At 38.4% G+C, this 15,169-nt stretch overlaps 1 protein-coding gene across 3 annotated transcripts in view; it reads left to right on the top strand.

The window, feature by feature from the left end:
* The window catches only part of LOC124174426 (low density lipoprotein receptor adapter protein 1-B-like), a 49,731-nt gene that overhangs the window by 10,898 nt on the left and 23,664 nt on the right, over nucleotides 1-15,169 (top strand). The window contains exon 1 of one of the 3 annotated variants that reach the window (XM_046553579.1): nucleotides 1,014-1,242. The exons of 1 other annotated variant lie outside the window; for it this stretch is intronic. In XM_046553579.1, the coding sequence (XP_046409535.1) occupies nucleotides 1,197-1,242 (46 nt within the window). In that variant the 5' untranslated portion in view covers nucleotides 1,014-1,196. Of the gene's footprint in view, nucleotides 1-1,013; nucleotides 1,243-11,201; nucleotides 11,582-15,169 lie in introns of those variants that run through there. One more of the 3 variants, XM_046553581.1, reaches the window with a different exon arrangement.

Here is a 15,169-nt window from a genome sequence, read left to right on the forward strand (position 1 = left end):
GATATTCTCAAAAATAGATAGTAGCTGTTCTACAAATTTTATTACGCTGTACTAATCGAATTTTAATCCGTAGTCGACGCAGTTAAAAATTATTTCAGGACAGCTCAGGGATTGGCAAGAGAGAAAGTAAAGGATATGAAGATAAATTATTTTCATTCCTATATACTACTGTTATATACATCGTGCTTAATGTTAACAAAGGGCCCGAGATAACGAGCCAAGAAATGGCGTACATCCCGTCATTCGGTATACATCAGGTCAGGATTCGCAATATCCGAAATTGTGTCCTCGGCAAAATTTATCGCATATATACGAGAGCTTTGTAGGATCGAAGGTAAACCGTTCGCGATAATCACCCACAGTACAGGCGGAGGAAATCGGTGGGCCAATTGTTCCCGAACAAGCCGGTTGTCAGGCGGCGTTTGGAATCGATGCAAGGCTGGAAAATTGACTATCCCATGCTGAGCCATTGCCGTTGAAATTGGCAATTAATTGGGGAATTGCGAAAATACCAAAGTACGCAGCGAGCCATGTATACGAAATTGAAATGTTTGTCGAAGAGGATTTTTCTCGACCTTGTAGAACGAACGGATGTAGAAATTTTCCTCGGTGTCGTCAGGTTGTCGAGCTGGCTTGATGACGACTGTACGCCATTTTTACCTTTCTTTGATTCCTCGATGCAATTTCCCTCCCCCTTCAGCAATTATGCCGATTTTCAAGTATTTGAAATTTTGAGAAAAGCCCCCCTCCCATTATCGCTGAAACGTCAATTCGCTTTAGGTTTTTTTCTTTTTAACCCAATGACAACGAGCAAAATTTTCAGCAAATTTGAAATCCTCGGTCAGACGGGTATTGACGGATACACGCGTGTCGCTCTTGCATCTCCTCTTATCACGCGGGCCTGCATCGTACACGCTTTTGTAACCCTCTGCGTGTGTGCAGAGCCACGGTGGGAGTTCGACGGCGCCGACGCCGAGGCGTCGTCCAAACTTTCATCCACATCGTGGAGATCCGCGAAGGCGTCCAGACGCCCAACCTGTGCGGGTATCTCGCGTCATTGACGGTTCGAAAATCGGTGGATAGAAGAACGAGGCGTTAGAGAAAAACGGATCAACGAAGAGTTTCGGAAACGTTGGCAAACACACCGAAGAAATTCACGTCGCTGTTACACCGGAGTCGTTCACGAAACAACTCGGATGTCGTTCTTCAGGGGTCTGTGGAAAAGCAGCTCGAAGCACAAGAGTGAGTCCAATTAAAAGTTCCACGGTTATCAGGGGAGTTTTTACCCTCGTCATCTGTAACGCAGGAACACAATCAAGAGTGTTGTTTTTTGGACTGACCGAACCACCATACATACATGTTTTTGGACATGCCGAATCCGAATCTGGTGTCGGACTTGCTCCATCATTCCAAGATTTTAAGTTGTATCTATTTGCGGATCAAAAAATCTTGTGTGACTGAAGTTAGTCACGTTAACGTAACGAAATATGGGGGGCGAAAATTATTATCTTGCATGTTTATAGTGACTTTGAAGTAGTCGAGTTTGCAAAATATGAATACGTTTAGTCCAATTATGGTTTGTTGCATTTCAGACATTTTTGTAACTGTGAGATAACGATTTTTCCGAAACGTAAATCATTAAAATAACGTGACTAACTTCAGCCTCTTAAAATCTTGACATGTTCGCGGTTGACAAACGAATGTTTTAACCAGAAATTCTGAAAATCTGGGGGTGTTGGAGCAATTCTGACGCTACATTCGATTTCAGCATGTCGAAAAACTTTCAGGCACGGTGATCTGGTCCCCCAAAAAAGAAATTTTTTTTGCTTACCTGTGCAATCGTAGTCCTTCGAGAGCTTCCCGGTCTTTTGTCAGATATCCGGTGTTCAGCTGCACGTCGCATGTGTCTCATTGTTAGCTTGCTCATGCAAATTCATTACTTATTCCACGGTTCTCTGTGAATTTTCGAGCTTCACGTCGAATTGTCAGACGTGTCGGGTTTCGGCTGATTGTCAGAGACTTCTCGCTGTATATGTTCGGCCTGTCGCGTATGACATATTCTCGTTTGCATCAATACGTAGGTACGCCTGCATATTTTATCCAGTTTCGTGAAATTCTACACCTTAGAATTACGCGAGTGTATAATAGAACAGCCAGGCTAAACGTGCCACGCGTGATCTGCCCTGTTGTGAAAATGTGTCTCCGGAAAAAGAACGGAAATATGTCTCTCGAAATTGCCAGAATTCAGGCCCCTCTCGAATTAATAATTCAAACGGCTTTTGTTTCCTTTGCCGGGGTGAAATATACATCAACTTTCATAATATGCATAAATGATCAATTTTCTACCGTTGGGAAAACACGCCGGAATATTACAAACAATTTTTATATATTTTCACCGTATTTTACGTATTATAGTGAAAGGATTATTTTCCAACCCGAAGGTCCGTTTACTTTGAAAGTCAAAGGAATGACCTCAATTCGTTAGCATTGATTTTGGCGAACGATTTCTATAAATCTCTTCCTTATCCTGTGACTTTTTACTTCCCAGAGTATCAAGTAATTTCGATTGTCTTTCTGCAATCTTATTTCTCATTTCCAATATTTTCTTTTGCGTTTTACCAAATTTCCATTGATTTTTCGATTGGATAGAATCACAAGAAATCACAGTAAATCAGCGGTAATCAGTAGAAATCAATTAGTAGAATGGAAATCAACGAAAGCACACGACAAGATAGAAATTCATATAAATGTTAATTAACTGAAACCATTCAACATTTACCGTAAGACAATTACTACCATTTTTATGATTTCCAACGCCTGCAGCGCAAGTCCTGCAGCCTTGTTATGTGATTTTAAGAGATTCACCATGATTTCAGTTGTCTCGATTGACATTGATTCTTCGTCGTTGCAAAAAATCGTGCGTTCTTTGGATTTACAATTTCATTTCTGCACTGAGAAAACTTTCATTTGTTACAGTAACTAGAAAAATTCAGTAAAACAGGTATCGTTAAAAAAAAACTGTTTGAATATTCTTGGGACTACGAAAAACGAGGTACGCGTAACCATTTTGCGATATTGTCGATCCTTTTTTGGTAATTGCAACGTAAAATCAGTTTGTTAGGTTTGTTCTACTTTTTTAGTTAAATGAGGCTTTAACACAATTTATTGTTGTACAAGCGTTAAATATTAGCAACAGTTACAAGAAAATATACTAACAGTGATCAAAATGAGACAGAATAGTAACCGATACTAGAGTTTCCGGTAACAGCTACAAAACTAATTTTCATTTTCTACCTAAAGCTATATTTTTCGATTGCGGTAAAACATGAAAATAGTCAATGACCGAGCGGTAACCGGAACTAAAAATTTCTCTCAGCGTAACCGTTGAACTTATAACTTGGTATAATGAATGACTCCTTGATTCAACGTACTATAATTTTTTTGGCAATTTTCATCACTGTACGACATAGTCGCGATTCTTCTTACTTAAAACAGCGGTGAAGAACGTAATAGAAAAGTCTGTCATCCGTGTGTCAGGCGCGGTCTGGGCGTGAATTTTTTTTCTCACTTTTTTTTTTATTGAAAAGTGGTTATTCGTGAGGCAATTTTCTTCGTCGCTACGAGCATAAGGACGACGCTTTCGATTCTCGAAATAGCATGCGCAGCCCAGAAATTGATAGCAGTACTTTGCAGGGTCCGTGAACAATTTAGCCGCTAACGGTTTCACTGATCTTCGATAAAAAACGAAAGAACGCGAAGCAAAAACGACGAGAGACGATGAAACGTCGCTTAACCCTTCTTGACGTGTTTTATCCGAAACGAGCTTCGCGCTCAAAATGGTCGATTGTTTTTCGCTTTTGTCGCTGAGCGTGCTTTATGAAAAATCGCGCACCAAGTGATAAGAGAGGAAATGGGGCAGTGAGTTTTTATTTTTTTACGGGGCGAATAAAGCGAAGTTGAGAACAGCGAAAAGGTGAAGAGGAAGATGAAACAGAATGTTTGCGTGAAAAAGTAACGTAAAATTTTAACATAATTAAGCAAGAAGAAAAGAACGGCTGTGAAATTGATTCGCTGAAATTATTCTTAACGAGCGCGTACCGTGGATAAAGCGCATTTGCGCCTTTATGGTAATGCAGGCTACGTGCCGAGACAAGATTCAAGCATTATTACCCCTCGACTCTGCCTCCGTTGAAGCCCTGATTATTGACCATAAAATTTGCATAATTTCAGACCGTCTCGGGCTTATAATCGATACGATTATGTTCGAAAGTAGCATTGCAGGATGTTTAACTACACAACCTGATATGCACACGATCTCTTATATCCAGCAATTATTGAAAGGGAACTGCAGGTTCACCTTTCAATTACTATCACATCACCAAGTATCACTGAGAAAAATTTCATTCGTCGTAGTAACTAAAAAGTTTCTGATAAAACGAATATTTCTGTAGTACACTGAGAGAAATTTTTAGGTCCGTTTACCGCTCAGTCCTTATTTATTTTAATTTTTACGACAATCGAAAAATATAGTTCTAGGTACAAAATGAAAGTTAATTTTCTAGCTGTTACCGGTAAGTCTAGTTAGTATACGTTACTATTCTTTCTCATTACGATCGCTGTTGCTCGATTTTCTTGCAACTGTTGCGAAAATTTAATGCTTGCGCAACGATAAATTCACTTTAAAGCCTTGTTTAACTAAAAAAGTAGAGTAAACCTCACAAACTGATTTTGCGTTGCAATTACCAAAAAAGCAAAATGGTTACGCGTACCTCAATTTTCGTAATTCCAACAATATTCAAACAGTTTTTTTAACCATACCTGTTTTAGTGAATTTTTCTAGTTACTGTAACAAATGAAATTTATTGAAATTGCAATGAAATATCGTGCAAGTAACTATTTAGTGTAATTATAGTCGTTAATGTTACTTTTTCACGTGAATATCTGTTTATTGAAATTGACTATATACTTCAGTCAAAGGCCGTGGCATCGATTTATTGTTGCGTCAACGTTAAATTTTTGCAAAAGTACGAGCGGCCATTTGAAAATAATAGCAAGAGATATTAGATTTTATGGCTACGACCGCTAAGGTTACAAAACTCATTTTCACTTCCGGACGCAGAGAAAAATGAAATTATTTGAGGATCATATTTTTCTCGGTGAATGAACACAATTTGTTCGAGACTTCACGGCTCTTTCTCTATAAAGTTTCGAAATTAAATTAATTTCTCTAAGCTGTTTCGGATTTTTGTCTTTTTTTCATTTTTGTAACAAGGTGGAATTATTTTGTCTACACGCATAGTTTGAACAGCTCGATGCTCGTGCTCCTGCTCCTGGGTTCCGAAAATTGATTACTCCAACCTGTCGCCCAGCCGAAAGCCCTGTAAGCTTGATTTTCCCCCCGAGTGCAGCCTCAAGTTTCGCAGTGTTTCGCGCTTCGCGGTTGGAACTATAAGGCAGCGATGTTCAGGTTGCAGAAATAATTGCGAGTGATCAATCTTCGCCGCAAAGACGTACCTACAACCTTACACCCGACGCGAAGACCGTTATATATATATATATACTTCGACGAGGAAAATTATAATAATGCTGTAAGTCGTAAGCTGCGACGGGCGTGCGCAAATCCTCGAAATCATCCGAGGACAAAGGCGCGAGCTTTTGTCGAAGTTAACTTAACAAGAAACGTAAGTATTCGGTATTATTATGGCTGAACTTTCGGCTTCGAATGGAATTTCAATATCACCGCGAGTAGAGAGGATTTCTTTAACGCGCCGCGAGGCTAAAACTCCAGCCCTGCACGGAATTGTGGCCGACAGTCGAGAAAGAGATTTCCATAAATTGCGCGAAATGCACGGGGGTGGAGGAGGGGATATTGCCAGTCCGCGGAACTTTCCTTCAACCCCACGGGATCAGAACCCGCAGATTCTAAAAGGATGAAAAAAACAAATGCCAGACTCCGAGGTCTTAGAGGCGATATATATTATATATATATATATATACGTATATATGTATATATACGTATTTTTCTAAATCGATTTACCACAAACGAATGATTATATTATCCGAATAATTTAATTACTTTCGCATCCCTTTCGGATCCTCTGTTTCGTCAAATTTGGCTTTAATCCCTGTATCGATGATGATTATTCCACCGCATATGTAGAGGTTAAAAATTCAATTTCAATTTCCAACACGGGTAATCCCACGAGGCGGAAATGCATTGCAGAATTTGCAATTGCGTTGTCAGCATTAGTGATTGTCGTTCATATTTCGTATTCTATGAATCGAGCAAAGTATGTTCTCGTAAAATAATAAAAAAATTATTTTTTTCTTGTTCCTTAATTTCTTCAACCGGAATTCATTATTCTAATACCTAAAATGTCGGTCCGCAAACTGTTTCGGGAATAATTCGAACGCAATATCTATTGCAGTAATAATTGAAGCTTGTGTGAGGTTTAATTTTAAAGAATGTTGATGATTTTTAAATCGAGCTTATTCATTGTGAACTCCTTTCAAGCTATCCTAATTTCAATCTGACCATTTCGAAAGTGGTGAAAAAGAAAGATAATTTCTTAAATTAACTTAACCTTGGAACATTGATTTTATCTTTGAAAAAAAATTTCATTCAAATTAACTCAATGTTGTCTAAGGATCATTCGAATACTCGTTTATTCGGAGGCTCGCGATTATTTTCGAGTAATTTTCTTGCCTCAGTCCCAGAGCTTACCGTTTCACTGATTTGTTGACCCGGCGGGGAGCCCGTCTAATTTCCCGTTTGAAATAAACAAGCGATAGCTGTTGAGTGGGAAGAAAGTTTCGCACGCGAAATTTACGCTCAATGATTTTTATCCGACGTGCTGATGAGAAAAGTTGATTATAACACTGACCAGGCTAGCGGCGTGCTTTCCGTAAAGCCGTACATCGTGTCAGGAATAATTTTTGCGGCGTTATGACGGCAAATAAGCCGGAGTCACAGTTAGTTAACGCAAATAAATGCGACATCGTACACTGAGAAAAGATTTTATTTACCGTTAACAAACGTATATTTGGATACGATGAAATAAATGTTTTGTTATTATCGTCGAATTTTAGGAATTTGTTAATAGTTAACAAATCATATTCGACTGGATCTATGTTTGAATTACGTATGCATTTTGTAATTTAAATAAAAAAAAAAAAAAATGGTGAGTCACATTTTTATGTAATCATTAATTTCGGTTTAATCGCAATTCCTGAAAGCTATTGATATTGTTATTCGGATCAATTAGAATTTTCATGTGTTTTTAATATCATTATTCGAAGAAATTAGAATTTTCTATTATCACGGATTAAGCCGTATTATATCTTAAATTTCAACGTTCTTACAGATATAGTTTTTTCTAATTACAAAATACAAATGTAATTGCTGTGATTACGTGTCGCTTAAATTTCCAAAAACAAATATGATTTGTACTTTATTATCGTTTGAATTAGAAATTATAAGCCTGTAATTTGTAATTTGCATTTGACTGATTAGAATATTGCCCACCATTTATTTTAAAGTGATGGGTATAACGAACAATGAGTTTCTGATTGTATTCAACAAATTTCTAGTCTGACGATTTTGAAAAACCGTTATTGACGTAATATTTGTTCTGCTTTCCAAATACAAAGTTAATTAATATATCCATTGGTGACTGTGCGTGGAATAAAATTCGAACAAAGAACGATTTAGTGCGAGTAATTAATGTGTAATAAATAATTTTCACCTATAAACTCTTCATGGTAAATTTCTATTCTCCTAATTCTATATCATCTTTATTTCCGTTCCGAACTACGATCTCGCATTTTGCATGAGATCTTTTTCTTTTTCATCTTTTTCTAGCAACGAAAGGATATGGGGATGGGAGACTGTAATGAACCAAATATTTGGAGAAAGAGAGAGAGAAAGAGAGAGAGAGAGAGACAAAGTTTCATTACACGTACAATAACTCTCTGATTACTCAATGTTATCCATAAAAATTTACGTCATACTTTTTACACTCTCTTCACATCTCTTGTATCGCTGAGTTAATATTATTCACTTTCATCCCTTATCAGCGAAATATTTTTATTCAATTTCGTTTGCTCTTTGGAATCAAATCATTGATTATAAAATTTTCATCGAGCGTGTGTTCTCATCGCGCACAGAGAATTCATTAATTATTTTGCTTCAAACTTCACAATTTATCTTCTTTGTTGTCCTTCGGTTCGTTATCGCGCACAAGGAGTTATTGAGAATGTGAGCGACTTGTACGCGGTGGCGTTATCCATGCATCAGAGGAGTCGGCTATAAGCCAAAGTCTCCGTGGGTCACCCGCTGAGAGGCAAAATCCAATTTAAATACAAATTAGATGACACCCGCGATACCCGGAGCGCTTGGCAGGCGACGAGACGCGACGATACGGCTTGTTCTACGTCGTCTTCGGCAACTGTGGAATTCAATTTTGTCATATTAATTACACGTCTAATCAGGCCTTCGATGCATTAACCAAAAGTTACCAGCTGAAAATTGCACTACACAGGAATTTCCAAAGTTTCAAAGTTTTATAAGCTCTTCCTTGATGATCGGCTATATTTTGTTTAATTTATTCTTTATTTCCAATTTTGTAAACGATCTGTACCAGCGTTTTGTCATATGTTTTCAAAATTGTGAATGGTGCGAATTTAGTAACTACGAGAAAACATTTTGTGGCAAACAGATGATGATGTATAGAAATATAGTTTTTTTTCCCGCTAGTTTTGGTATTTCAGCAAATTTTATCGTTGAAAAGAAAAAGGACAAACGATAACATCGATGTGATGTGAAATTCTTCTGACCAAAATAATTTGTGAAAGGAAATCGCCGTTTGATTTTTTTTAAGCGGTGCTACATTGAGTTTTTTATTAGCCAATTGATTACCGTGTAAGAAATCCAATTTTAACGGTTGGCGGGAGATAATAATTTTTCTACGTAACGGACGGAACTCTGTACGATAGAGTTTGACAACTTGTATGTTTTCTTCGAATCAGTGCGTTGTAGAAAAGTTTTAACCGCACGACCTTTGACGTGTTCAAGATTGCGTAAAACACGGTTTTTCACGTTTTCGAAAAATGGGTACCTATAAATAAACATCCAGCATCCTCAGCTGAGCTACGGTAAAACTTTGAATAATATCTGTCAAATACATGAAATACATTAAATTCATTCGATCTAATTGAATTCGATGCGCCTGTCTATCGGGAAAATAAAATGATCAAAATTTTAAATAGAAATTTTTTCGTGTATAAAAAGCATTCTGTTTTGATGAATACTATTTTTACATTAAACATTTTCACTTGTCAGGTTTTGATCCTTTAAAAATGGTATTTATTCATTCAATGCTTTTTTTGTTCAAACAATAATTTTCCATTTAAATTCTTAAAAGTCTGTGAAGGTGGATTGAGTGACATGTGAGTGCGAGAGAGATATTACCGTGCGATTGATAAAAAAAATCGCACGGTGATTTCCTCTAACAAGGTTCAGTATCACGCTAAAAACTATAATTCAACGAAGTGGTGGATCGAAAAAGAAGTACAATGTTTTTTTTTAGGCAGTCTAGTAGACATATTTTCGAATCAGATAACAAGAATTTGCCAAATTTTCACACAGAATCGAACGTTGATTCAGGCACACCTACAGAAACTGCTTTGGTCAGGTGATGAAATCATGCAGGAGGCACGGCAATAGCAACCTGATAAAACTTTTTCGATTCTCATGCAATTTGGCGATGAGCCAACGCGGAGGACTCGGCTCACCGATTTCGACGAGAAGAGCTTTGAATTTGAAGCCGCTGAAATAGGCCGTACGAAATAATCTTTTTTTCGAAAGTTTTTAATTAATTTTGTTTTTCCGTTCCCATTTTTCCTTTTTCAAACAGTTATCGGCAACGGAACCTTCTCTTCATTAATTCATCAAAGCGACATCATTTCATCGAATAATTTATCGACTCACGGGATAAATCTTTCGTGAAACTGCAGAGCTGTTCCACCGCTTGTGTGAAATCACCTTATACACGACGTTTACACTTGTATATCCGTGTACTTTAAAACCATCTTTCTTGACCCAGTTTACGCACGGCGATTCACGCGTGTGTGGGTGAGAATCGGTGTATCGTACACCTACATGCACGGATAATCGGGAATGGGATTTCACGCGGGATTTCTCGGGATTTCTCACCCATCGTCGTTGCCGCCTGTAGAAGACTGGTGGCTTTACCCTCGGGATTACTGTATAGTTTCGTTAGTTTCGAACTGGCGTGAAAATCGCTCCACGCGAATCTAATAATAACTCCGAACGAGCGAATATGCGGTACTCCAATTTCCGAACTTGGGGATGAAGTTTATTTGTTGCGTATGGTTGTTTTCCTCATTTTATAATTTCACGAAAATCTTAACGGCTTCGACGTAATTCATGCTATGTTTCATTTCTGCAAGTATACCGAACGATGTGTAAACGTTGGAAAACGAATTCGTCACTTCTAAAACGTATTTGTATTATTTTCAACAACGCTTCTAGCGATGAAAATTTATCTAATCGATACTTCGCTGTACGAGTCATTTTTTTCAAAACTGTATCTAACCGAAGAAGTAAATTTCTTGCAAATTTCCCTGACTTTGATATTCACGTTTGAAGTGGTCAGAATATAATAATAAAAGTGTTCAAAATAACTTTCGACCGATTTATTCTCACTTGTTACTTCCAAATTGTTAAAATTGGGACATCAAAGTGCTCGAACGTTACCTCAAACTTCGTTCTTTCGCCGGAACATTTCGGATCTTGTTAGAAATTCATGCGAAGAGAATTTTCACCCTTTCAAATGAGTAATTTTAGCGGCGGTTGAACGACTGAACTGATTTTCTACCGCCGCGCATATTTTCTCGCCTTCCTTGTCCCGGATACGCAAAAGAGATACCTACAATAAAAATATGATTGCAAAATGGGGCTTCGGGCAATCCGGGCTTTTCACTGAGCACGCAACCAAGGTTCAAAGAAATTCCGTCGAGCGGAAGGTTTTTCCGGGCAGGAGAATCGAGCGACTTACGTTCCATTCGAGAATGAGGTAATCCAGTTACGAGATCACATTAGCTGCAGCCCTTGGAAAGGTTTACGTTTCTTTTTTATATTTTTATATTTATTTTTTCCTCGATCTTCTCTGTTTCACAAGCTGATGCGGTTGAAAATCTGGAAATGTTATTTTCTCCGACAATGTGATTAAGCGTACGAAGCGAGGATGGTGAATGGGAACAGGATAAAAAATCGAGTTTGTCAAAGGAACAATGGCCGCGTCTTGATGCGATCCAAAGTACTGGACGAAGCCATCTGGCGGCAGAAATCGTGCGATTCCAACCGAGTCGTATTTCATTGGATAAATTCACTTTTCATCGTACATTTGACGTTATTCTGACTTGATGCAATGAAACGATGATTGGAAAGCTGGCGTAAGGTTTTCCAACCTCTTATCTACCTGTAACTTAACCTATAACGATCAGCTGACGAGCTGAACAGACGCCATGTTAGCCCAGCCACGCCCATTTTACCGTCTGGGTGAATATCTCGTCGTTATTTTCCTGTTTTAGACTTTTCAGATATAACTGTGCCGAGATTACAGGTCGAGGAAAAGAACCGTGATTTTAAGGATTACGAAAAGCCCCCGAGCCTCAGGTCAAAGCGGTTGTCATTAAAAAGCTCAAATTTATCCCTGAAGAGAATTTCCCCTTGAATGTCTAGGTGGGATTGTTCCTTGGCCCAGTTCTTCGCCATTCTTCGTTAGCGGCCAACAAACAAAAATTATCGCGAGTTTGTCAAAAGTACGAAGACGCCCCCTTGTACCTATAGAGGCATGAATTATTCATTTGTAATCAAAATCGACACGCCGACGTTAATATAAGGTGCGTAATTAACCGGACTACTAAAAAGTCTCCACAACTGTAGCCAGAAAGAATACGAAACGGAACTTGTTTTGCAACTCATCCATATTCAATATAATTATATACGTTCGTTGCGTTTCTGTAAGAAGTAAAAAAAAAAACAAATATATTCATCGGTCGTTTTTCCAACGTGGTCTCAAGCTCCGTGCTCAGTTTTAAATGGACAATCTCGCAACTGAATGGAAAATCTAGAGAATTAAAGGGTCTTGCCTCGAAAATTTGAAGTGAAACGATGCTCTGTTTCGCTGGGACCAACTGAAGCGGAATCAGCTATAACGGTTCACTCGCCTATACATGTAAGCTGCAGATAGAAACTGGCATTAATTAAGCACGAGCCGAAAGCTCATTGATGCATTAGCTGTTTCCGCAACCCCAGGGAACTCGGTCGATCGCTTCATCGAGCCGGTGAGTTCGGTCGAGTATAAGGCACATCGAAGTGACGAGGCGGGGATAATTGTGACGGGATCGTTGCGCGGCTGCGGTTGATCCCCCCAAAAAAAAACGTTGAAGGAAAAAATTATTGCGGGATGAATTAACGGCGAGAGAAGAAGGTGGGCGAAAAAACTGCAATGCTGAGAGGGCGTATCGACGAAAGCGCGGAGGGCTTAAAAGCTGATAAATAAAAGAGAGGTTGACAGGTTTTTTGTACGGTGGCGCACCCTGTGACACCGAGTCATTTTTGACAAGACTAATCGACGTGATTTTCACCTGGTCTAATTTTAAAAACCGTTCTAATCGCGATTTTCGTCACACTGTGAATGACTCGTACTTGCTTTAAAGCGTGTCGAAAAGATTATTTGTAAAGCATTCGCAGAACGGAGCTTTGACCAGCGCCATTGAAATGTTTTTGATTCTTGTTCGGTGAAGAGCTTTTTATTACAGCAGATGGATGGGCTTACAATTAGCGAGGTCTTTCAACAAAATGGAAACTTTCCACAAATTATATTTCAGGCAACCACATTAACGGTAATTATTACTGTGCTTTATTTTCTCGTTTCAACGACAATTTATATTATGTGCAGAATTCATCAGCTGTCATGTATATTATATACAGTATAAAATGCCACTGTAACAGAAACATTGGGACATTTAATTCGTGTAAGCAGCTTTCAAAGTTGAAGCAATTAAATTGGTAGAAATAATTACAGTAATTGAAATACTTTCTCAACCGATGTTTCAGAGTTGGTATCGTTTCCAGTGCCAATTAAAGTTCGGCAAATTGGAGTAATGAATTTTTAGAATTTTGCCAGTTTTTTAATGAGCTCAATAAAGGTCTCAGATTTCAAATCAATTGAAAACATTTCACAATATGCGTCGGTATATTTGATGTTTGGAATTTTCAAGGCAGACCAATAAGGTTGGTATCGTGAAAAAAATATAATTTTCCGACGGTTCTTCTTCTTCCCTTCTTCGACAGTCTTTGATTGAATCGATGCACGAAAAATTGGCATTGCGACAGGTTCGAATCACATTCGGGTCGTTGATTCGGATCCGCGAAGATTGGCCGTTGTTTATTGCTCATCTGCTTCCTTATCCTGCAAAATGATTCCCCGCATCGATTCTCCGACGAATCAAGATACAAAAAGTCCTGACGTAGCTGAACGGAACGGAAATGTGAATTGCATCGATCTACCGTCGAAAAAAATACACAATATCTCGTCGAATATGCGATATTTCACTACTGATGAAGCGACCATTGATCAGATCGATCCATCGGATAGAGTTACGTGCGGACAACGTCTGAAAATAGATTACGCGAGATTAATTCGCGGAGTTTTAAATTAAGGGGGGATTGAACCGGTGTTGACGAGAGCAAGGCGAACGCGTCTGGTTTATGGGATTCGAACCAGACGTCGTCGTCCAAGTTTTTTACCACTCTCAAGTATACAAGAAGAAGACGGAGAAGAAGAAAGAGAAGGACAGCCGAGAGACAGGAGTAAATAAAGTTGCGAATCTTTTGAATTGCAAATTGAAGAAAACTTTTATTCACCGAGTACCGTTTCAGCGCTGCAGTTTAATGTGACGTGCTTCTCTCGTTCTCCTCCACCAGCAAACCGGCGTAGTCGGTAAAATAATTAAGGGGTTGGACCACCCTGCGGTGAAACTAAAATCGAATTCGGTTTTCACGAAATTTTTTTCGCAGCTGATCCGGTTCATATTTTTCTTTTCCGTTCAACCCACTTTCGGTACTTGTTTTCAACTCCTTGAATGTATTTTTCAAATCTTGAGATACAGTCAATTGTTGGAAATGCATTTCGCATTGTTTTTTCAAGCCACCTCTAATCTCTTCAGGGAATCGTAGCTCATGCATAAAATTCATGCTGATATATTGTTAACATAATTATCTAAATCGTTGCATGGAATTGTTGAAAAAATTCGAAAATAATTATTTTCAACAACGCGTTGAAATACGTTAGGTTTCTTTATTTTCGCATGAAATTTCATTTTCAATGAAAAGAAAATCCTGCTCATTGGCGACGTAGATAATCATGAAATCGATCGGAATTACCGAGTTTAATAAATTATCATCCCGATAGATTGAAGTCTCAAAAAACCCCCGTCAATTATTCATGTGCTCAGTTAAAAAAATTGCATATAAGAAACTGAAAGCATGTTCTATCAGTCTGTAACGCAGAAATAGAAAATGCACGTCAGTTTTGCTACAAAATCTTGACAAATTCCTAAATACTTTTACTTCAACCTCTCAGAGTGGTGCAACCCTTAATTATCAACCGACCATTTCTCGTGATCGGAGCTCCAGTTTCAAATTCGAATCGACATGTCGACTTCACCAACGAATCAGACGTCTTCCTGTCGGCTCCTGCTGCACTGAAAATCTTTACCCGCAGACTTTACGCCGTATTATATCGATTCAACCTGAAGTTAATCCCCTTGAGCGACCGGACAGCTAAAACCCCCGCAGTTTCCTCCGAGTCGTATCACGTGCCCACGTCAGCTTCTATTTCTCCCCCTTGATCCACTTTTCTCTTATTTTTTTTCGGTTCTTTTCCGCCTTTCTTAGCCCGAATTTTCCCTCTATCAGTAGCAGTTTTTTTATTTTTTTTTTTCAATTGACAAATTTTACCATGTAACGAATTGAAAATTCAGCACTATTTTCAAGACTAACGCGTACAATATTATTGTAATTGAAATTTACTCAACTTCTATGCTTGTTGTCTGTTGGCGCCTTGTCAAAAATTATACA

Source organism: Neodiprion fabricii, chromosome 1, assembly GCF_021155785.1.
Source record: "Neodiprion fabricii isolate iyNeoFabr1 chromosome 1, iyNeoFabr1.1, whole genome shotgun sequence".
NCBI lineage: Eukaryota > Metazoa > Arthropoda > Insecta > Hymenoptera > Diprionidae > Neodiprion > Neodiprion fabricii.